This window comes from Phalaenopsis equestris, unplaced genomic scaffold (genome assembly GCF_001263595.1).
Source record: "Phalaenopsis equestris unplaced genomic scaffold, ASM126359v1 Scaffold208847, whole genome shotgun sequence".
Classification (NCBI taxonomy): domain Eukaryota; kingdom Viridiplantae; phylum Streptophyta; class Magnoliopsida; order Asparagales; family Orchidaceae; genus Phalaenopsis; species Phalaenopsis equestris.
The window spans coordinates 155,697-179,430 of NW_018228071.1; the positions used below are offsets into that span (position 1 = coordinate 155,697).

At 31.9% G+C, this 23,734-nt stretch overlaps 1 protein-coding gene across 3 annotated transcripts in view; it reads right to left on the minus strand.

Annotated features, from left to right (window-relative positions):
- Positions 1-17,973, minus strand: part of LOC110036581 (vacuolar protein sorting-associated protein 41 homolog) — a 101,181-nt gene extending 83,208 nt beyond the window's left edge. Inside the window, exons 1-7 of one of the 3 annotated variants that reach the window (XM_020741060.1) lie at positions 17,885-17,966; positions 17,765-17,836; positions 17,552-17,640; positions 17,200-17,481; positions 11,036-11,305; positions 10,762-10,941; positions 4,892-5,149 (exon numbers count right to left, since the gene is read on the minus strand). In XM_020741060.1, the coding sequence (XP_020596719.1) occupies positions 4,892-5,149; positions 10,762-10,941; positions 11,036-11,305; positions 17,200-17,460 (969 nt within the window). In that variant the 5' untranslated portion in view covers positions 17,461-17,481; positions 17,552-17,640; positions 17,765-17,836; positions 17,885-17,966. Of the gene's footprint in view, positions 1-4,891; positions 5,150-10,761; positions 10,942-11,035; positions 11,306-17,199; positions 17,482-17,551; positions 17,641-17,764 lie in introns of all 3 variants that reach the window. The other 2 variants (XM_020741058.1, XM_020741059.1) reach the window with 2 other exon arrangements.
- Between the last annotated feature and the right edge of the window lie 5,761 nt (positions 17,974-23,734).

The following is a 23,734-nucleotide window of genomic DNA, read 5'->3' on the forward strand; positions in this document are numbered from 1 at the left end:
ACATTTCCAAGAATGAATCTCATACATGTTTAGTTGAAATATTGCATAACACTTGAATCTCATCGTAGATCATGTAACCTAGTCTTAATCTCAAATAGCTCTAAGGAGTTTTTAGTGCTAAAGCAAGTTTCACGTGCAGCCTCTCATATCTCTTTGGATGCTCTATTGAGTAAAAATTAGGAGGTTTGAAATCATAGTCATGAAATTTATTAACCATGACATAACCATGTGATCTTTAGTTTTCCAAGCTCGATATTTTGAATCAATCATTTTTGGAGCTAAAGAAAATTAGGAAGATTGAAATCATAGTCATGAAATTTATTGACCATGACATAACAATGTGATCTTTAGTTTTCCATGCTCGATATTTTGAATCAATCATTTTTGGAGCTAAAATTTTGCTTGTGAGATGTCCTTTCCCTCTACCACAAATGTATATGAAGACGAATTGTGACCATTGAAATAATTATGGCCATGCAGTTTATGATTCGTGACTACGTGAGAAGAGTTTTCAAGTACAGTGAGCATTGAAGACAGGATCAAATCTGGAGGTAACATCCAAGAAAGAAGAATGTAACGTCATGATGTGTTTAACCATGATAAGCATATATGACGTTTGAATGGAGAAGATCAATTGGTTGAACGAAAAATGAGAGGACCCTTAGTATGATTGTTCGTCTAGACGAGGGAGCAGAAATTATATGAAGATGAGCAACTCTCGGTTTCCAAGAGTTTGACACTCGGTAAGTAGTCGAGCCATTTGCAAGTCGACGACTCATGAGGTGTAGGGTAGGGCAACCTGTATCGTTTTTCAATCAAAGCAGTAGTACCATTATTAGAGGATGATAGGACGAGCCGATCTGCTAAAATCGAAGAATTCGAACAGATCTGTGACACAGGAACAAAATGACCATTGATGCAAGATAAAAGAATTCGAACAACAGAAATGTGTGGAAGGACCATGACTGGAGATTTTTGTTTCAGATGGCAGCAATTGGTTTGTGCCTATGACAAGAGACGCTTCTATGATCCCATTTGAATTGAAGGATGGGATGAGCGAGCTATTTGAAAGGATTGAACGATCAATCGAGATGTTCGAACAAAAGATACAAGTGGGGACAAGCGTTGTGATCTCGTTCGGAAGGCGTAGAATGACACCATGCGAAAAAGTTAGATGACGTGTCGGAGAGGAAATAGCAATCTTGAGCATGTGCATGTAAGGATGACATCGGACAGCAACTTCAGAGTTTTTTATCAATCTGTCCTGCTCAACAATGAGGAATAAGGTTGCGACACAATGAAATTGTTTTCAGATCTCTGATACCATATAGTATTCTTATAGGAAGTTCTTGTTTCTCTCAAATCATGCATTAAAACTTGCTACATATATATAATAAATAAATAAATCAAATAAGAACTCCAAATAAGAAAAATAAAAAAAATATCTAAGAAAGGAAACCCAATCAGTAAAATATATTTTGAAGAAAGGAAATAAATTCCTTCCTAATGCGGATTAGCACTTTTTAATAAATGCTAAAGAAGTTATAGAATCAGAGCTCAACAAATGGACGTAACTTGAGTGGACAGTTTGACCAGCCGAAATTTGATATAGGAGAAAATCTATTTAATGAATAAATAAAGAAAAAATATATGAGTTAGGTCTGCATATGTTGGTGTATGATGCACGACATTCTTACATAGGAGATAGTGGACTAGATCAAGATCGACATTCTTACATAGGAGATAGTGGACTAGATCAATGAGCTAGTCACAAGGCATTTAGTTATAAATGTTGAAGATACAGAGACAAACGCCTATGTTTAGATGAATGTTTGGATAACTATAATAAAAGAAATTATAGAGATGGTTCAAGAAGAATATAATGGAAAAACCAAGCAAAGAAAAGCATGAGAATGATGAAGAGAGGGAGTAATCATTCCTTATGAGAGTTTATTTTCTTATGATGTTTTTGTTGTATTGAAACAATATTTACATTATTTCACTTTGTGAAATTGATTTGACAGACATATATATATATATATATATAAGATAATTATAACACTAAGAAAATTTGTGTATACATTTCATGTATATTACAGAAGTAATAACTTCGTCTGGATTTTCTTTCGTTTCAATATAAAGTTTAAGTGGATTTCTAGCAGGTTTTTTGCCTCTAAGATTGAAATAAGGAGTGATGGCAATAGACAATCAACTTAAATTTTTATGGACAAATTCTAGTGAAAATACTGGCTAATTATGAGTCGAAAATTTCTAACAGAATTTCAGTCATTAATTGATTCAAAAAAATTTTAATCGATTTCCGCCTTTTCCAAAAGGTGAGTCCAACATTCTATTCTATCAAAAAAAAAAATTTATTTTGTGACAGACAACCAACTAGAAATCCGTCTGTAATCAATGGCATGGCAAGAAATTTTTCTTTGGGACACAGTTTGATTATTTCAAAAATAAACTCAATTTTTCATTATAACTTGATGATTTTGATTATGTATAATTTAATATTATCATTATTACTTATTGTATAGAGAAACTTAAGTTTTTTTTTCTGAAATAGATAAACATAAGTTTAAATTTTAAGAAAAACAAAACATTTTCAACCATTGATCATGATAATAAGAAAGAATAAATACATAAATATAAATAACAAATAAATAAATTTATTTTGATTATTATTATTATTATTAATATTATTATTATCATTATTATTATTATTATTATTAGTAGTATTATTATTATTATTACTATTATATGAATACAAACATATATATATATATAAAATTTTAAATGGTTTTAATAATTTTATATATTTCAATATTTAGCTTTCATTTTATTTTGAAATTGATTGTGTGTATAGTGTTATTATAAAATATTTAAATATGATGTTTTCTAAAAGTGATCAAGATTCAAATTTTAAAATATAAAAAAATTTTAATGAGATCCATGATTGAACTCACATAGAATTTTGATAGTGACCAAATATTTTGGCAATATTTTAATCAGAATCTCTAAATTAGAAAAAAAGTAATGAATTTTAACCTAACATTTACCAAAAATTATGTCAAAATATTTATATATAAAATATTTTAAGACATATATATATATATATATATATATATCTCGTATGCCCAAAAAAGAGAAGCATAAACAAAGTTAAATGCTTCTAAGATGAGTGACTTGACTCTTAAAGACAAAATGTAAAACTAATACATCCGCGAAAGGGTTTGTGTAGCTCGAGTGGCAGACAAGATTAGAGAGAGTTGTCTTAGATGATTTGTTCACATTCTTCACATTCAACATCAGCCATCATTCAACATCAACCATCTAATGATCTGGTTAGGAGAGTAGATGTTTTACATTCGATATAACTTACGAAAGGTAGAGGTTAACCTGAAAAGACTTGGGCATGTTATATAAAAGATGATACTTGGGCATGTTATATAAACAATGATCTTAATTTATTAAAATTAAATGGAAAAACGACTCTCAATAGGACTCAAGGGAGAAAAAGGATTCATGTAGCCAACCCCACTTAGTGAGATAAAGGCTTGTTATTGTTGTTGTTGTATGTATATCCCCCTTAAGTTCACCATTGCCTATGATGATATTCGACATATATTCTCTTCACACATGCATTTTCGATCAAACAATCACAATTGGATATTCCAATGTAAATTACTAAATTTCTCACAAAATTGTCAGCTGAAATAGCAAAATTTCCTATAGAGCAAGTGGAACCAGATTAGATTGAATTCAAACACTAGCTCCCGTTATGTAGTTGTTCACATAGAGGCCTTTTCTAATCAACTATTGATGTACTGTCCTGATGCATTATAGTATTATCATTCTTTACTGTTTGATCTGGAAGATCTTGGTCCATTGAAAATAGCTTTATTTGGGTTGAGTGTTAATTTGTGCAAGATTTCTATCACATGTTTTCTATCTCATTATTTAACTCACCCCCTCCCCGTCCTTGAAGGATGATACTCACTTTTTTTCAAACTCACATAGAAATTCAATAGTTGGATAAGCCTTCCCTTTCTTTTAGGGGTTTTAAATACATTTTTTTCCCCTTAGCTACTTTTTATTCACTAAATCTAATTGCTAAAGGTGTTCAAATTTTTCGTGAATTGAAACTATCTTTGTTTGAGGGTTTGTCCACTGGCCTAGGACAACGATTTTAATTTGTCTTCCTCAGCTTGAGAAGAAGTTCACAAGGATTGATCTTTAGCTTCCAAAAACTGTGGGTTGATAGGAAGCCCAAGAAAAGGATCACTTTAAACATTGGTCATGAGCATAGAAAAATGATCATTTTCTCTCTTGTTCATCAAGGTGATGAAGCTGCAAAGCTTGTCTTTTTTCATAGTTGATAAATGTTATTGGTGGAATACTGGACAGAAATTTAGGAGAAGACAAAAATTAAATATCCATGTACCTTCATGTTTGTGGTTTCTTCTTAATTGCTTGTCCTTACTAACGCTCTAATATTTTTTTCCACCATCCCCATTCTGTTCATACTACTATGATTATTTTCCTAAACCAACAAAATCCCTGACATTGCAGTCCACATCTTCATTGGTGCGTTCATTTTTTACCTCTTTTATTTACATTATTGCGAACATAAAATCTCCTAACAGAGGCAGACTACATCCATTAAGCTGTGTTCATCCACTTTTACAATATTTTATTTACTCATTGCAATACGGACATTTCTTTGAACAATTGCAGTCTGCACCCCATTGTAGTTTTTGACATTGCCATGCCAGTCACACTATTTTCAATCATCAATTCAAAAGAAAATTGCATTAAATTGAAGAAACAAATAGCTATTGTAGACAAGAACTATTATGCATTTTAAGCTATGAAAAGGTGTTACCTGGCGTGAAGGCATCGTGCTATGGAAATCTTTTTCACCATTCACATTCTCTGGAATGTAGGCCAATACAACTAGAGCATCACCAAAGGGAGCTATACCAGATATGGAATAGCTAGTCTGAAAAGAAGCCACGATATCAACATACTTTGCACTTGATGCGGGGATGTTTTTTTGTACCCCATTGACACCTGGCGAGCTGGTTCTTATTGCAGCAATCTTTACACTTGTGCCCCATCCAATTACTAATAAACTGTCATCCTGCACTCATAACAAAAGTTGAGATGAATAAAATAACAATGCAGAAACTAAGACATGAAAAGGAATATTATTAATGCTACTACTGATGAAAAGTCCCGCATAAAGAAAAAGAGCTCACAATCTATCATGCAAAACCCAATGCTCAAAACTCTTTAAAAAATGCATGAAACAGATAAAAGTAATCTAACATGACAATTCCTTTGCTGTGCAATAAAAAGGTATGCAAACAAAAAAAGAACTTATTGGGCCAACTTAAAAGTATTTCCATGGTTCTGGTGGATACATGCACGTCAGAAAATAAAAAATAAAAAAAAATTAAAACCTTAAAATGTATTAAATAGGTTTCTTAGATATCTAAAAGAAGTTCAGTGCCTTTAGTTAGTTGCTCTAAAGAGAACCAAATGAAATGTTACAGCCTTATATACCAATCTTTACAAGAAACTTACTCTTAGCATTCTAAGTTATACCACAAAAAAGAATGTGCCAATAAACCAAGGCATCTGCGCCAGCTCAAAAGAAGGTCATAAGTAATAAAAATTCTTTCTCAGGTGTCTTGACGCTTTAAGAAATTTTCAAGACAATATATGATGACAAAAATTTGAGAGAATAGCTTCTGAGTATTATATCTCAGCATTTGTTTAGTGACTTATACAAGGCTAGCAGAGTTTTTAATAGAAAACATATAACATTATAAAAAAATAATTACAAATTAATAATAATAATTCACAGAGTGATTAATAGAAAGTAGGGATCCCACGGACCAATAATATGGCAACCAGTCAAAAAAGGGATGGAGGGCAGAAGTTTTGAATACTGGGTCTTAGCTAGCAGAAATCATATAGATGTTTCACATTCCCTCTCAAGCCAATGAATGATACTAGCCATACCAAGATTAAATGATAATTTCTAAAAATTGCCATTGATGCTCCTTTCATGAGAATGTTAGCAAGTTGTTTACCATAGGTTCCAAATAAAGTATAAACTAGACCAGTATCAGACTTCTTTATATAATGTTGAACAACTTAAATATTTTTTATAAGATTATGTTGTTTGGGATTATATTCAATGTTGATGGTTGACCTAACAATAATAAATTTCTATAAGATCTTTCCCTTCAATCTTTAAATCATTTATGATAATTTTAGCAATTACAATTGTTAGATTCTCGACACCATAAATTTAAATTCAGCCTCCAAGATAGCTTTTATCACCACTTTTTTTTAATGCTCAAAAACATGAGGTTGCCTCAGAACAATTAGCAATAAATTCAAATTGATCTCCCATCCACCATAAAACCTTACAATCTACATCTTCTGATACTTCAGAAGTTAAATGTTCCCACTTTTGAAAAAAATTCATTTGTCTGAGGTTTGTGTAATATATTTTAGAATATAAAATATTATTTTAAGGTAGGATTCTTTAAGATTATACATGAATTGACTCACCACACAAAAATAAGCAATGTCAGGTTTAATCTATGCAATAAGTAGATTAGTCTTCCAACAAGCCTCTAATAGAAATTTTTTTCTACTACTGTGCCCTTTACAGCATTTCCTAATTTAGGATTAAATTCTATGGGGCTCCCAACAAAATTTTATCCAAGCTTACCTGTTTTTCGAAACAAATAGTTATGAACCTTTGTTATGATATGAAAATCCAACATTAAGAGTGTCCAACTTTAATTCTAAGGAAATACTGTATCCTGCCTAAATCTTTAGCTTAATAATCTTGGAGCAATTTTTCTTTAACTTTGCAATTTCTTCTAAGTCGGTAGATGTCATGACAATGCCACCGATATAAACTATTATCCTGCCTAAATCTTTAGCTTAATAATTTTGGAGCAATTTCTTCTAAGCCGGTAGATGTCATGACAATGCCACCGATATAAACTAGCAGTTTAGGGCTCTCCATGAAGCTTTGTTTCAAAATAATGGATGATTCATGTGACTGCCACCTCTAGATAATCATATAAGGAGACATTTTTCATATCAAATTATTGTATCTACAAGTTCTTATTAACTGCTAATGATAAAAGAACTCCAATAGTGTTTATTTTAGTAAATGGAATAAATACTTCAAGATGATCAATCTTATATATCTGAGGGTAGCCTTTGAACACTAAGTTATAAGAGAAAAAGGTCAAAATCGTCCTTTGTGGGAGGAGTGTTACAAGTCAAAAACATCTAACGTGTCAAAATTTATTCATTTCATAAATCTAATCCGAAATAGTTCAACAGAGAAATTATTTTGGATAGCATTTGAAGAGTCAAGAGACTAAAGTAAACTCATTTATAGCCTGAGGCTAAAATGGTCTTATGTGGATAGTCCAAAGAACATTTTTTTGGCTATTACCTATTTTATAGTAAAGACCAATCAATGTCCTACCAGTTTCTTTTCTTTTGATAACTTTTTTAATTCTCTTTCTTTTTAAAGAATTTGAATTTTTCCCCTAATAGCATTACTCCAATTCACATTATTTAAAGCTTTTAGATTGTTTTACGAATAGAAATAGCATACAAGCTAGGAAGAATGGATATGTGATCATATTAAATGTTTTTTGTGCAATATTTTTTTAAGAAGAGAAATAGCTTGCAGGCTAGCAAGAATGAGTATTTGATCATATAAAAGGTTTTCTATATAATAAAAATAAATGAAAGAAATATGTAGTGCAAATATAGTACATTTATGTGTAGGTTCAACGATTGTAACAATGAATTCAATGATAGAGATTTATATGATTGACTAGACTTGTGCATATTGAGATGCCTTTCTTCTCGAGTAAACCTATAATAGCTTAGTAGGAAGTGAAGTTCGCATAGGCTCAATTTGGGTCGGTAAGTGTGAATTGGTTGTCAGAATGAGTGGTTAAGCAAGGCAATCTAAAAGAAAATTACATGTGTAAATGATGTTTCTTCCTCATACAGTCACAAAAAAGTACTTTTTCATTAAAAGTGACATCAATAGACATATACCTCTCAATAAAAGGATGGTAACATATATATACTCTTTATGTGGGAGAAGCTTAAAAACATATTTAATAAAAACATATTTAATCGCTCAACGATCAAAATTCCTTCTATTTTAAAATGTGTATGATTAAAAAAAAAGCTTCAATATTTTACGAACAGGCTTATTTGAGGTGCTAAAATGGAGAAAGAATTTATTTAAAACTTATGTTTAACTCTTTTGAACCTAAGAACCTTCGTAATAAATAGATTTATGATGAGGGTGGCTATTAAAATTATTTTCTCTCGAATATTATTTTGGGATATTTTAATGCAAAAGAGAGCCCTTATGGCAGAAGTAGATTGATATATTATCATTCAATTATACTATTTTGTTAGAGTGCATACATAAAAAAGGACTGATGCACTTCTTTTTCAAGTAGAAGATGGTGGTAAAAGTAGTCTTTAACATTATCAAAATTGTCCCTTTAAAAAATCAACTTCCATGTTCAAAAAGATGGGAATTATTGTACTTAAATCAATGTTAATTTTAGTAAAAAGATGGCACAAGGTCACAATCATCAATAAATGACAAACCATCGAGCCATATAGATGTCAGAATTAAAGGATGATTTTTAGAACTATGAATAAGAGAAAAAAGAATGACTTCTTGTACACTTACTAGAAAATAGGTAGATTTATATTTTGCTAGCTTAGAAACATCATAATAAAATTTTCAGGCATCACTTTTTTTAATTATGAAGGGAATATGGTTTTGAGAATGAAAAATTATAAGTGCACAAGATACAAGTATTGAAGCCATTTTTTTATTGCATTTAAGAGTTCTAGAGAGAGGAGAAAAGTTGTAGGTGGTATGTTACTTTGTTGATTAGTTGGTTTCTCAATTTAGTAGAAACCTTCCATTTTTATTTAATAAGCATATTTGTCCTCCTCGTAGTACATTCCTAGAAAGCATAACATGAAGAATTAATCACACCATTGCAAATGGAATCTTTAATTTGCTTTTGAATGAATAACATGTAGGTAAATAACTTACATGCATGCCAAATTTGACAGATTTATTTATAAGAATATTTCATTGGTTGAACAAGATAGTTAAGGATCCATCAGTCCTATTTATTTTATTTTCGCTATTACAAGAGATAAATGAAATTTAATTGTGAGAGAAATTTTCATTTAATTGTGAGAGAAATTGGTCATAGCCATAATCCAATAGCTCAAATGGGCATCTTTGAGATTTTAAAGGCAAGAGAAAAGAAGGTATAGCCTAACTATATATATATTAGTCTGTTCCTTCCCTAGAACTAGAGGCAGAGGCAAGACCAAATTGGGTCGCTCTCTAGCCACCTGATACTATATATTTCAGCACTGTTAGGCTTTTTATTTAAGTATCTAATGTATTTTTCTGTTTTTTTCTAGTTTTGGAACCATTTGTGGTTTTTTAGTGAGCAAGTATGTCATGTTTGGGCCCTCCCATACATTGTATTTGTATCTTTCTTTCTACTTAATGTATTAGCCTTTTTGGGCTTTCAAAAAAAAAAATTATATACATACATATACATATATATAAGTACTCCTAGCAAGTCTTTTTATCATTTTTGTCTTTGAGTGCAACAATGAAGGCCTGCAGGCTAGTGGTAATGCAACTATGAGTGTTGTTGTAACAAAAATAGAAGGAGAATAAAAAGCTGGGGTCATAATAGCAACACAAAATTTGGAGAGAATCGATTGGGCATTTTATTCCAATAGCATTTATACAAACCTAGGAAAGCTTGTAGGTGCTCTTTCATTTTGGGTTTAGGGAGCACACCAATGCAACCAACTTCTGTGCTATTTTGTTTTGCATGGTTCTTTTGTTTGGAAACATAAAGACTGCAATCCCTCTCTTTCTGACATTGTTAGGGAAGGTATAGACCACACTGTAAATGTTTTAATGCGTGCTATTTGTACCTTTTTGATAGGAGAGCTTCTAAGGCAATAGGGATCTCATGAATCAATGAAGTGGAAGCAAAATTGGATGAAAAAATGGTGCAATTCTTGGTGAGTGTGGGCCCAGATTAGCATAAATTATGTAGATATGAAAGTGAATCTAAAAGGGCATCCATTTATTAAACTCAACTCAAATAGCCCCCAGTCATGTTTTAGAATATTTCAACATTGTCTGAAGTAAACAAAAATATACATTAACTGGTTCAGGTGGATACAGCCAACCTTCAGCAATAAAACATTGAAAAGTAAGGTATCCAAAAGCTGGCGGTGCCTTTAGTTCTCATCTCTATTGAGTTAAAATGAAACATTACAGCCGCATAAACCAAACTTCACAAGATACTTTCAGCATGTTCTTGTTAAGCAATGCCTAATTATTAAAATGATAAGAAAGCATGTTATCTTCATCAGTTCAAAAGGAGATCAAAAAAAATAAAAAAATAAAAATAGAAGTCACTGATTAGGTGCCTCTTATACTTCAAAAATATTTTCCAAACAAATACAGACTAGAGAAATGCAGGTGAGTGTAACATGCAATCATTTATCAGAGTTCGACTTTACAAGCCTCTGGAAATCAATCTATCAAGAAATCTCTTTAAATAGACAGAATTTCAAACAAACATGCATTACTACTTTAGAAATAAAAGACTTTGAGCCAACCTGCCAGACCAAACGAGGAAGCAAAAGCTCTGGGCGTGGAATTCCGTAAGGTCTCTCAATAAAAGTAACCCTTACATTATTAACCATGTCATAAACTTTCACCCCAGCATCATTGGCCCAAGCAATAAGACAGGTTCTCCACTTAACTGCATGTATTGGACCCTCACCATCATGTAAAACCTGAAATACGTGGCACACATTCTATGATAAGCAAACCCATAGGCAACTTTCATGGAAACTACTCTTACATCAATACTTCGAACACCAGAAATACCTGTTTGTTGTACCCTAGCCAGGTCTTTGAGTTCAAGAAAAGCTGACCAGCTAAACCTCCAGCAACAAATCTACGAGTAGATTTTCGAGAATAATCTGGATCCAGAGCTATGCTTTTCATTGGACGATGGTACTCAAATTTCAATCTTTCATCGGTGAAGAGGCCGTTTATAACCACAGATCCATCATCGGAGCAGCTACCGACATATTCACCTTCTGCATCAAAACAAAGGTCGTTGACAGTAGCATTATGAGCAGAGAATTCTTTGACCTGTATAACAAATGGAAAAGTAGAATCAATAAGCTTGCAAAATCAAGTACCTTTATAGCTAAATAAGAAATACAACCCAAGCGCTGCAGTGGGATGGGTGCAAGGATATTTAATCACTAGTTTCATGAGAAGATTAAATCTTAAAATAGTCTCATAACTATTGGCCTATAGGCAATTTATTCCAAGGGTATCACACTACTCCAATTTAACACTGTCATTATCGGGTACCAAATTTCAGATGAAAAAAATAAGGGTTGCGTTATGTAGTCAAAAACCAGCATAAATTTTTTTTTGTTAAGAAACTATGACATGAATCATTTAAATCAATGTGTCAATGTTAGAGCATCCCCTAAAAGTGACGTTGGACTAACGCCAAGGTGTAGTGTTAGATAAGCAATGCTTCCCACGTTATTGACAGATGCGGGCAAAAAAGTTAGTCCATGAAACTAAAATTGGGATAGAAACTTGGAGTGCATTTATTTATCAAAATCTAGTCCTCATATCGGGCGTTTGATTCAGGTCTCCTTGAATCGCGTTACAGCCTACAGTCGAATTTTCTTCTTCGCGGCGAACCACAGCTGGCAACTAGCGTCCTGTTCCGATTTTACCCATGCAGGCGAGAATTACAAGAGGAAAGGGCAAAGTACAGTTTCATGAATTGTGAGACATATAAAGTTAAATTGATTTTTAAAAAGAATGTAATATATGTAAGAATTTTAAAACGAATTTGATTTTTTAAAGCGAATGTAATATCTAAAAAATCAATTTAATATTTTGATGAAATTTAGAAAACGATTGCAATGTCTAAATTTTGTAAATAATTTGAATCATTCATGTTTACGTATGTAATTGCCCAATAATTTTATCATTAATATATAAATCTTATCAATACAACTAAAAATTTATTTTAATTTAATGAAAATTTGTAAATAAAATTTATATGGTGTCAAATTAAAATTCAAATATTGTCATCAAATAAATAATTAATTTAATTGACCAATATTATGCTTCACGAGGCACATAAAGTTAAATAGAGTAAGTAGAAAATTTGAATCATTACAATTCATAGTTAAAAATAATTTTATGCTCAATAAATTTATTTTGTTATAAAAGAAGTTCAAGAGGCTTTAACGAATACTAAGGATGAAAAATCATTAGGACCTAATGATATGTCAAATGAAGCGTGAAAATATTTAGGAGATTTAGGAGCTTACTAAACACTTTAATATATTTCAAAAACTAGAAGGATACCTGAAGAGTGGGGAAAAAGTATTTTGGTCTTCATTTTTAATAATAAAGGGGAAACACAAGAATGTAGAAATTAAAAAGGAATTAAGTTTATGTGTCATACTTTAAAATTATGAGAGAAAGTAATTAAACATAGATTAAGACGTGATAGAAAGATTTCTCATAATCAATTTGAATTTATGTTGGGCGGTTTTACTAAAGAAGCTTTACATTTCTGGAGAGGTTTGATGAAGTAAAGAGAGAATAAGGAGGATCAACATGTGATTTTATTAATTTAGAAAAAAATTTACGATAAGGATCCAAGAGAAGCCCTTTGGAGAGTTCTAGAGAGGAAAGGTATTGATATGACTTAGATTCAAGTCATTAAAGATATTTAGACTAGAGTTGTTACTTGAGTTCAAAGTTACATGTGTTCGAACAGGAGGATTGATGTAGTATTTCATTATCTCAATTATATTATATCAGGGATTGGCTTTAAGCCCGTATCTTTTTGCTTAAGTTATGAACGCTCTTGTTGGACATTTATAGAAGGATGTACCTCGGTGTATGCTTTCGCTGAATATATCCTTCTTGTTGATAAGACTAGAGAAAGAGTACAGAAAAAAATTGAATTATGGAGGTCAAAACTGGAGTCTAAAGGCCTTTGTTTGAGTAGAACTAAAACTTAATACATTGAATGTAATTTTAGTAGTAGTAGCTAGTAGTAGAGAGTTGTAACTATGAGTGATCAAATCATTAAAGGTGTGAACGTTTTAGATATCTTGGTGTGAACGTTTTAGATTTTAGATATCTTGGTCTATTGTGCAAAATGATGGAGATATAGATGAGGATGTTATTAGTAGAATTCAAGTTGCTTGGTGAAACTGGAGGAATACATTTGGCCTATTGTGAGATAGAAAAGTACCGCTTAGACTGCTGGCCTATTGTGAGATAGAAAAGTACCGCTTAAACTGAAATGAAAAGTTTATAAAATGGTGGTGAGAAATGCAATGCTTTATGATAGAGTGTTGGCCTTTAAAAAATAAGCACAAAACTAAGTTAAGTGTTGTTGAGATGAGAATGCTTAGGTGGATGAGTGGATTGACACTTGGAGACAAACTACAAAATGAATATATCTGTTATAGGGATGGTGTAGCTCCAATGGCCCGACTTGGTCACATTAAACATCAATCATCTGATGATTCAGTAAGGCTAGAAGATGTTTTAGATTCGACTAATGTTAGGAAAGACGAAGGTAGACCTAAAAAAACTTGGGCATATTGTATTTAAAATGATCTTAATCTATTAAAACTAAATGAAAATATAATGCTCAATAGAGCGCAATAGAGAAAAATGATTAATGTAGCCAACCCCACTTAGTGGGATAAAGGCTTGTTGCTATTGTTGTTGTCATAATATAAATAATTTTATAGTCATTAAGAAATTTATGTCATTAAATTTATTTTGAAATTTATTTTGAAAATAATAATATAAATAATTTTATAGTCATTAAATTTATTTTGAAATTTATTTTGAAAATAATTTGCTTCAACCTCACGACCGCAACTGGCAGCCTAAGAAGGGTGTAGGTGCACATGAGATGAGGGTTATTTCAGATATTTTATTCACAGATAACGCTTTCAAAATCAAAATTTTCAAACAGACAAACTGTTTCTGAAATACTAGCTTTTACATAACTGATTTTCTATAGCAAATTTTAAACTGAGATTTCATACAGCCACAGCCAAAACAAATGCACCCTTGAAACATAAGTAATCTCACACGTAAATTAATAGAATTAGTAAATAATATGGTTCAGGAGAAGATAAAAATCTTATGCATTCAAAAAACTAAATTTGTTGGATAAAAACTAAGAAAATTGATAGCTTAGATCTTAAATATTAGTATTCAGGAAAGGGATGTATCAAAAATGCTCTAATTGCAATTATAGATAAAATTTTAAAAGATGATATAATAAAAATTAATAGAATTGGACATAGGATTATAACTATAAAAATTATTATTGATGCTAAAATTCATAATATTATAAATCCTTATATTACCCAAGTCTGTTTAGATATATGTTCAAAAGAAAAATTAATACAAAGAATAACTTTTGAAAAAAACTTTTTATTAGAAGCAATTAAATGGACATATTGTTAGAGCAGTAACAAATTTTAAAGGTAATTATGTTGGCTTTATTTTGGAGTGACTAATAAAAAAGTATAGGCATATTAATATTTACTTAGTTTATAATTTTATTATTATTAATATTTTATTCAAGAAAAGAGGAGCATATTATCATTTATAAGAATAGATCTAATAAAATAGAAATTAATTATTTTCTTATGAAAAAATATATATTGTATATATTATAAAGATTGTAAGGTCATTCCAAGTGAATATTTAAGTACACTATTGATTATTGAATTTGAATTTTAAAATTAAAAACAAAACAAAATATTATCAGAAAATGAGATGGTTGCACTAGTTGCACTTAAAAAAATAAATAAAATTATTTTTATGAGTAAGGTTGCACTTAAAAAAATAAATTAAATTATTTTTATGAGTAAACTTCAATATCTTAAAATTTAATTTTTTCATAAAAAAAATATATTATTTGGGATTAAGTAACAAGTATTATTAAGCATGTTGTAAAAGATGTGCTTGGAAAATCAAAGAGAAAAGCTCTTGTGAATAAAAATAAATTGTAGTGGAATAATAATATGCAATACAAGATAAATAATAAGAAACTTTATTATAAAAATTAATTTAGATGAAAGAAATTAGAATAATGAAAAAAAATATATAAGATGACTCGTAGAGAGTAAAATAATAATTTGAGATAGTAAGAATTATGCTTTTAGTGATCATTATAATATATTAGGTATAAACATGGGTAATATATATATAAACCAGTCAAACAAAGAGGAAAAATAAATCTTTCGTTCAAGAAAAATGTATTTAAAATGAAAATCAATAAAATATTTTTCTTAGATAAGGATATTCAACATGGGCAGGTGAGATATTTTAAAAATATATTTTTAACGATGACTGTAAAAATACGATCAACTTTAGTGATCTTAATATCATAAATAATATTTTTTTTTTATTTACGGCGTCTCATTGGTGAAATGGAAGTTGAAAAGGCGTTAAAGAGAATGAAGTGTAGAAAAGCATTGGAAACTAATGGTATTATAATAATCGTGTGAAAATATATAGGAGATCTAAAAGTTTTTTTGCTTACTAAAATTTTTAATATTATTTTAAAAACTAAAAAATGTTTAATGAGTATAGAAATAGTCTATTGGTTCTTATTTTTAAGAATAAAAGAGATGCACAAGAATATGCAAATTATAAAGAATTAAGTTGATATTTCATACGTTAAACTTGTGAGAGCAATTCAAACATAGTTTATAACGTAATACTAAAGTTTCAAAAAATCAATTTGGATTCAAACTAGGAAAATCTACTATAGAAGCTTATTTAGAGGTTTGATACGGAAATACAAAGAAAGGAGTATATATATATAACACATCCAATAGTTCATCGGAAAACATGATGATTGATCAATTAGATGATAAAATGACCATGCAGCGCCAATAAAAAAAATCAAGAATCAAAATTAGTGTGCCAGGAAAATGAAGAAAGATAATGAATTTCACTTCTGCATGCTTGCCAACAAAGCTACCTATGGGTTGATTTCTTCGTCTAAAATTAGAGAATAAGTTCTGAAAACATGCTTGCCAACAAAGCTACCTATTTCTTCGTCTAAAATTAGAGAATAAGTTCTGAAAAATGATGAATTTACTAAATTTCAACATTTGGTTGGATTAGGTAGAAATAAATATGCATTTAAAAGCTTCAAACACCTTTAGAGTTGAAAAATGATGATTTCATTTTGTTTACCACTTAGAATGAGTGAACAAAATTCCTTAAATGCTAAAATTATGTTCTATCTACAAGCAACAAAATAAGTCTTAAATGAAGTTGAAACACGCATACACTTTCTCTGAGAACATAAATCACCAATAGACATACTATTATTGCAACCCAATCGTAACAGATGAATAGGGCCTACAATCTAAAACTCTGGTTAAATTTAATTAAAACATATAGCCCCATTTTAAAGAGTATTAGAAACACACAAGTATTCAATTCCTCCGAGTACTCAATTTCACCATTATTGATACAGAAAATGTAATCCATTAGTAGCATTTAGCTCGAATCTACAATCAACAACACTACAACGAATGAACTCATATTTGCAGAAACTTACAATTTCAGTAAGATTCAACAAAAGCATACTCCATATAATAGGTCATCTTTAAAGATGGTCACCCCTAATTCAGATCATAAGCAGAGCAAGATGAGCTTGTGAATGAATTGACAAATGATACACAATTGGTAATGTTGGACTCCATCTGCTTTATAGCAACGCAAATTAAAAGAATTTCAAACAAAAGCTTCCCCTCAAAGCAAAATTTTGCAACTACAACGTTAGCATCTACTTACATTTTCTGTACCTTTATGGCTATAATGGATCGTATGAACTCCATCCAGCAACTAAATTAAAGAACCAAAATCCAAAATCCCTCATATCCCCAGCGAAAAATCACATAAAAAAATGAACAAAGCAATAGAAGCAAGACGAGAGATAAATCCACCTGATTTCCCTGGAAGTCAAGTATATGCACGGTGCCATCATGTGTCCCAAGGGCGATCATCCGTTCAGCAATGGCAATAGACGCCGCTGCATCGGTTGAAAGAAGGGACGGCACGCTCCCGCCCATCCTCTGGTACTTAAGCCTTGGTTCCTCCTCTTCCTCTACTGCCTCGTCCCCTTCCTCCTCCTCCTCTTCATCATCATCCTCCTCCCTTTCGTCATCTCCATCTACGTCGTTCTCCGATGAAAGATCCGACGCCATGACCGCAGCCGACGTCGAAATCTATAACAATCGATTAATATTCAAACATTTTCCTCCTACAACCCTCCCTCTCTCGCGATCTCTGCCTTACTTGTAGTTTCAAACGTTCTTCTCGTTTCTTTCTCCACAGTGAGAGAAGCGATCCAATGCGATGCGAACTGTTTAGCCCTGTAAATAAAGCTGCGGATTTGATAAATCCGGATTTCACGGATTTCGGCCTTAAATCGCGGATTTACTAAATCCCGTGAATTGGCGGATTTAGTAAATCCGGGACGCTCTTTCGCGCGAAAATATGTGAAGTTACCTTCCGGTAGGATGGGAGCAGAAAGAGGAAAAAGATGGGAATTTGGGGTCTCTGTACGCCGCGATCCGGTGTTGCCTTCCCCTTTATCTCTAATCGAGACTGTATCGCTGAGGGTTCGGTCGAAACCGGGAGGCCAGGAGAGGGGGAGTGAAGCTGGCGCCGGTTTTTGAAGAGAGGAAAGTGCTACGTGCAGAGAGGAGAGAGCGGAAGCGGAGATGGCTTTGCGATTTTATTTTATTTTTTATTTAGCTTAAGTTTGTTATTTTAATTAAGAATTAAGTAAAAATTAGTAAAAATAAACTACTAATTAATAACAATTAAATAAATTAGATATTATTATTATTATTAGTTAATTAACGAATTAAAAATATTTATATTTTTATTTTTAAATGGATTTTTTAAGTAATTCTTAATCAATATAATTAATAACTAATGAATACATAATTAATTTTAAACTATTATTTAATAAGTAATTACTTTTATAAATTTTTAATGAATAATCAATTAGTTTAGTAAATAAATAGTTATTAATAAGCCTCATTAGAAATAAAATTTAAATTGAATTTACTTAAATTTAATAATTAGTTTTTAATCTAGTGAGTAAATAATATACTTTGTTATTCTAACTAACATAACAAACTTTTAAATACTCATAATTGCCCAATAGTATAACAAGGTATAATTGAATTTATCAGATCCGTTGCCAAAGATTTTTTTTGGAGCTAGCCCTTACAGAATTTATTGAATACTACTAATTTAAATCTAGTAAGTTGTTATACTTGCTCACTGCTCGTCTTCACCCTTCTCTATTTTTTTTAGATGACGGCTTCTGGATGGTGGGGTTGAATCCTAATTGTGACATCAAGAAGATACGAGACATGGAGAGCAATGAGAGATCACATGGTGTGGGTTTCGCATTAGTGTTCTCATGATGAGAGCATCGGACTTGTGTGGTCGGTTATTAGATCAAATTATCATTTTAATTAATAAATGTTACTTTATTTACCCATTTTGATTGGAAAGAAATTAAACAATGTTGTTTAATCGTCAAGATAATGGGTTATCGGGTGTACAAAAGATAATATGGAGGATAAAAGTATAAGAGAAGAAGGCATTAAAGGCTCCAGATTATCATTTTAATTAATAAATGTTACTTTGTTTACCCATTTTGATTGGAAAGAAATTAAAAAATGTTGTTTAATCATCAAGATGATGGGTTATCGAGTGTACAAAAGATAATATGTAGGATAAAAGTATAAGAGAAGAAGGCATTAAAGGCTTTTGGGTAATTAGCGAGTGTGGGAATGACTTGGGGTCCAATTTAAGTTGTGGGAAATGTAAAATTGTTCGTAGGGTTTCCTGCTCTTCTAGGTTTTTGTGTTCCTCCACATCCCTAAATCCTGCTTCATGGTTCTTTATGGATCCCTCCATCTTTCCTCCTCTCCTCTCTCTTACTTCCTCTTATTCATTGCATGGATCGAGCCCTTCCCTTAAGTAGAAAGGACTAATGTCTTTGAATACTTTGAGTTCTTAAAACTTAATCTCTCCTACATTGCTTGTGTAGAAGATAAAGTTCTTTTCTCAGACCTTGATGTTAAAGATGGATTCAAGTGGTAAAAGCATGAAGCATGTTATGGTAGGAAATGCATTGGGAGAACATACCTTCTAAAGTAATCTTCTTCAGCTTATGACCAAGATATGGAAACTAGAATATCTCATGAATCTTTTATCCCTTTCACAAAGTTTTTTTCTCTTTAGCTTTTATTGTGTTGAAGATTTAAGTTTCTATATTGTGAGGACCTACCCTTACTTTTCAAGAAATAGTCTCTTTTATTTATTTTAGTCAAGGAGGACTTTATAGATGTTATTAAATGAGTAAAGCTCTTTAATATTCCCCAATTTTGATGGTCTGAGAATGAGATTTCCAAAATTGTGAGCAAAATTGGGATAACACTTGTTCTTGACCATCTTATTGCTTTGATATCTAGGCTTTTTCTCAGTTTATATTCAAATCAATATCAACTATGCTCTTCCAAATTATATTATTCTTAATGCTAGAGGGCAAGATTTTATTCTTCCTATCATTTATGAATGATAACAATTTTTTTTGTAAAGTCTATTTAACGTTTGCTTATGCGCACACTAATTTTCATAAATCTTTTGAATGCAAACATGCTCATATTATATCTACTTTTAGAGTTAGAATTAAGAGCAATAGTAGGCAAGGTCTAAGAACTTATAGAAGTAAAAGTAAGACCCTTATTCTAGGTCTTGTTCCTCCTATCCCTCCTTCTTTTGTCAAACCAAACTTAAATGTCTTGGTTGACAAATTTGGTGTTGAATATGTTAATGATATTAAAAGAAATGTATCTATTTTTATTAGTGTTATTCCTATTAGTCTCAACATAATGAATATTCTTTCTTCTAATAATTTTGGACAATCTCTTTTACATTCTTTACCTTCTATTCTTCCCGATTTACTGTCTCCTTCTAGTAACTCTTCTCCCTACAAAATGTTATTAATATCTTCCTCTGTTCCTTCTAACTCTAAGATTAAGAAGGGAAGGCCTTAAGGAGGGCACTTCTATAAGTTTTACTTTATTATTAACAAATCTTTTTTTGTGTAATTTTTTTTTTCTACTAGTTTAGGATAACTCACTTATCAACCTAGGTTTGCATGTGTAAGGCTGGAATTGTTGACTAAGTATCATTTGACCCTAAATTTGAAAAAATAGCAAAAAATACAAAAAGAAAATCATAAAACATAAAAGTAAACGAAAAATACAAAAAGAAAATCATAAAACATAAAAGTAAAATATTTATAACGGCAATTCCTTTAGAAAAACACATTAGACCCTATAAGGAGAATGACTATCCATTAATAGAGGAAATTCACTTAAGTATTATTAACTATGTTGTAGAAGTTGCTACTATAGAACTCAGACCTACAATCATCCACATGGTTCAGAAAAACTAGTTTGGGGATCACCCACAAAGAACCACTCAATCTCAATTATCTTTTTAGAATTATGTCACATCTTAAGGCTTAATAACATCTCTAATGATATTGTTTGACTTAGATTATTCCCTTTCTCACTTACGGATAAGACAAAGACGTGGTTGAACTCCTTGGCACTTTAGTTGACCACTTGAATAAACTTACCTAAAAATTCCTAGCCAAGTATTTCCCTCCATCTAATATTTTCAAACTTAAGAATGATAGCGCTTACTTTACATAATTGGATGATGAGTTCATTTTTGAAGCTTGATAGAGATTCAAAGAATTACTTAGAAAATATCGATACCATGACCTACATATCTGACTAATTATTCAAAATTCTTATAATGTGTTTGTGAGATTGATTATGTCAATCATTGATGCTACAACTGGGGGCTACTAATATCCAAACAATTTGAGGAGACTTATTCATTAATTGAAGAAATTACAACAAATAATTTTTAATGGTAATTTGATAGAATTAACTCTAGGAAGGTACTCATTATTAATGATAGATATTTTAACAATCATAACTTCACAAGTTGTTTCCATCTCTAAAAAAATCAGAGAACTTAAGGTTAAATGCAAGAAAAGATTCCTACCAAGTGATGAGATCATTTATAGACAAATAGGTGATTCTAGAACATTTTGTTGACCTCATTTTTGGTGAGGTCAAGTTTTCTCTTAAAGCTTAAGATCTAGCCATAGGGTTTTCTCTATTGACTATCCTAGAAGACTAGTGATGGAACCTATCTCACTAAGAAATTTTAGCCACCTCTTGACTCTTTTATGGAGTCTCCCATGGGTGGTCCCTTGGTTGAGTTAGTTTAGGCCAACATGATGATGCTCCAAAAAAAATGAGTTCTTATAGGGTCATAAGGTCTTAGGGAAGCCCTTTTTGACTTGGATATTCACCTCACATCACATACACATCCAACACACACCACCCCCATACCTTACCCTACAATTCACATACACATTCAATGCATTACCACCACTTAAAATTACTTCTTGACACTTTTGTGAATTCTTATATGGGTGGTCTCAAACCCTCATCATTTGGTTGAGTGGGTTGGGGACCAACATGTTGAAGCTAAAAAAATGAGTTCCTATAGGATCATTAATCCCTAGAATGCCTTGTACACCGCTCTACCCTATACATATACTCACCCCTCATTCACACTCCTCATCACATCCACCAAAAGTCAACCTTAATTTCACCCAAAATTCTCAAATTTACCCATAATTCCTAAACTATCCAAAATTACTCAAACATCAAATTCTCCACTAAAATTACCCAGCAAACTCCTCCAAACTACCCAACTACCACAAAATTACCAAAAGTACCCAAGTTTCATCAAAATACCAAAAATTCCCAATTCCCACCAAAAAGCCCAAATTACCCCCAATTCATACTGAATCAATCTTAACCCCACCAAATCCCTTATGTCAAATCCAATTTACCAAATTCATGGCCTAAACATTATCATGACAATTGACAAAATTCATCAAATCCATGGTTGATTTAAATCCTCATCAAATCCAAGCCCAAATCAATTACCCATGACCCTTTTTTTTAAAAAAAAAAGCTCGCCAAACCAAGTTCGTCTCTTAAGTTTCCTTAAAATAAAAAGCTCATTTCTTCATGAAGAATTTTCCTCGTCATTCATTAAATCAAACTAAACCATACACCATGATATACATGATTAAATTTCCCCATATTTGGATTTATACCAACACCACATAAAATACCAAGAAAATCCTAAAATCCTTTTTCATGGAAATTAGCCAAACCATATGAAAGCTATGAGGCTTCCTCTAAGCCACATGTGAGCCATGCCATGTCACCCTCTCCTAAGTGGAAAAAGAAGGAGGCTCTTTATTAATTCCAATTAAAGCATTTAACTACTTTAATCATTCCCTCTAACCCATGATTAAGCCCTAATCTCTTTGATGGGGCTTGACCACATTAATTAACCTTACCTCCACTAGCCTTAACCACCTTGGGAGTGACCCGAATCCATTTCCATGAGACTAAACCAAAGCTAGACCCAAGTTGACCCAAACCCCTTCCCTTTTTAATCAAACACATCTACCCATGCTTGGACACAATTGGCTTTACAACTCTCCACCTCTGGCCTCCCACAGTGAGATGGTACCTCCCATGGTTTGGCCGACTACCCTAGCCACTAGAAAACCTAAGGCCGAGGAAAAACAACATGGTCAAAACTCAAAATTCCACCCATCCAATGTGGATCACTCCAATTGTACACTCACCCCTGTCTCCACCTAAGCGCCACCTTGGACCCTCTGACTTGGCCAATTGAAGCCCCTGCTCACCCAATAAAACTACCACCCTTCAAGGTCAAATAGAATTGTGCACAAACCTTGGCAATACTTTGTAAAAATTATTCCAACCACACACACTCACACAAAGCTCATTTCAATCCTTTTTAGCCCTTCTTCTCCACTGAGAAACCTTAATTTTAAAGCTCAAAATCATGACATTTTTGGTCATTCCTCCAAACGTCTCATAACTCCAAATTAACCTTTCTACAAGCTTCCCCATAGCTTAAAATCACTTTTTCGATCAAAAGCCTCCTTTTTGAGCCCTCTACCATAACATTAGACCACACCCGATCCACCATTTGGTCTAGGTCATATCTTAACCCATCCACGGAGCAAATCAAAACTTAGAGGTGGTTTGTGGGACTAAGGCGAAGCTCCTCAACCAATCCAATTAAGGCCTAACCTCTTGGAAAAAGATATAGCTCAAATACTCCCATTTTTTCCTCTATTTGGTCATTTATGAAGAGAATGAACAATGCATGCCCACATAACCGTATATATGTGTTCACCTCACTTAGATGAAGTTATAGAAACAAACCCCATACATTTTGGTTAAGTATCGAGAGAGATCTTAGCATTTGAGTGTAGATGGTTATCGGGTTAAGGCTCATTTGGGATGATGA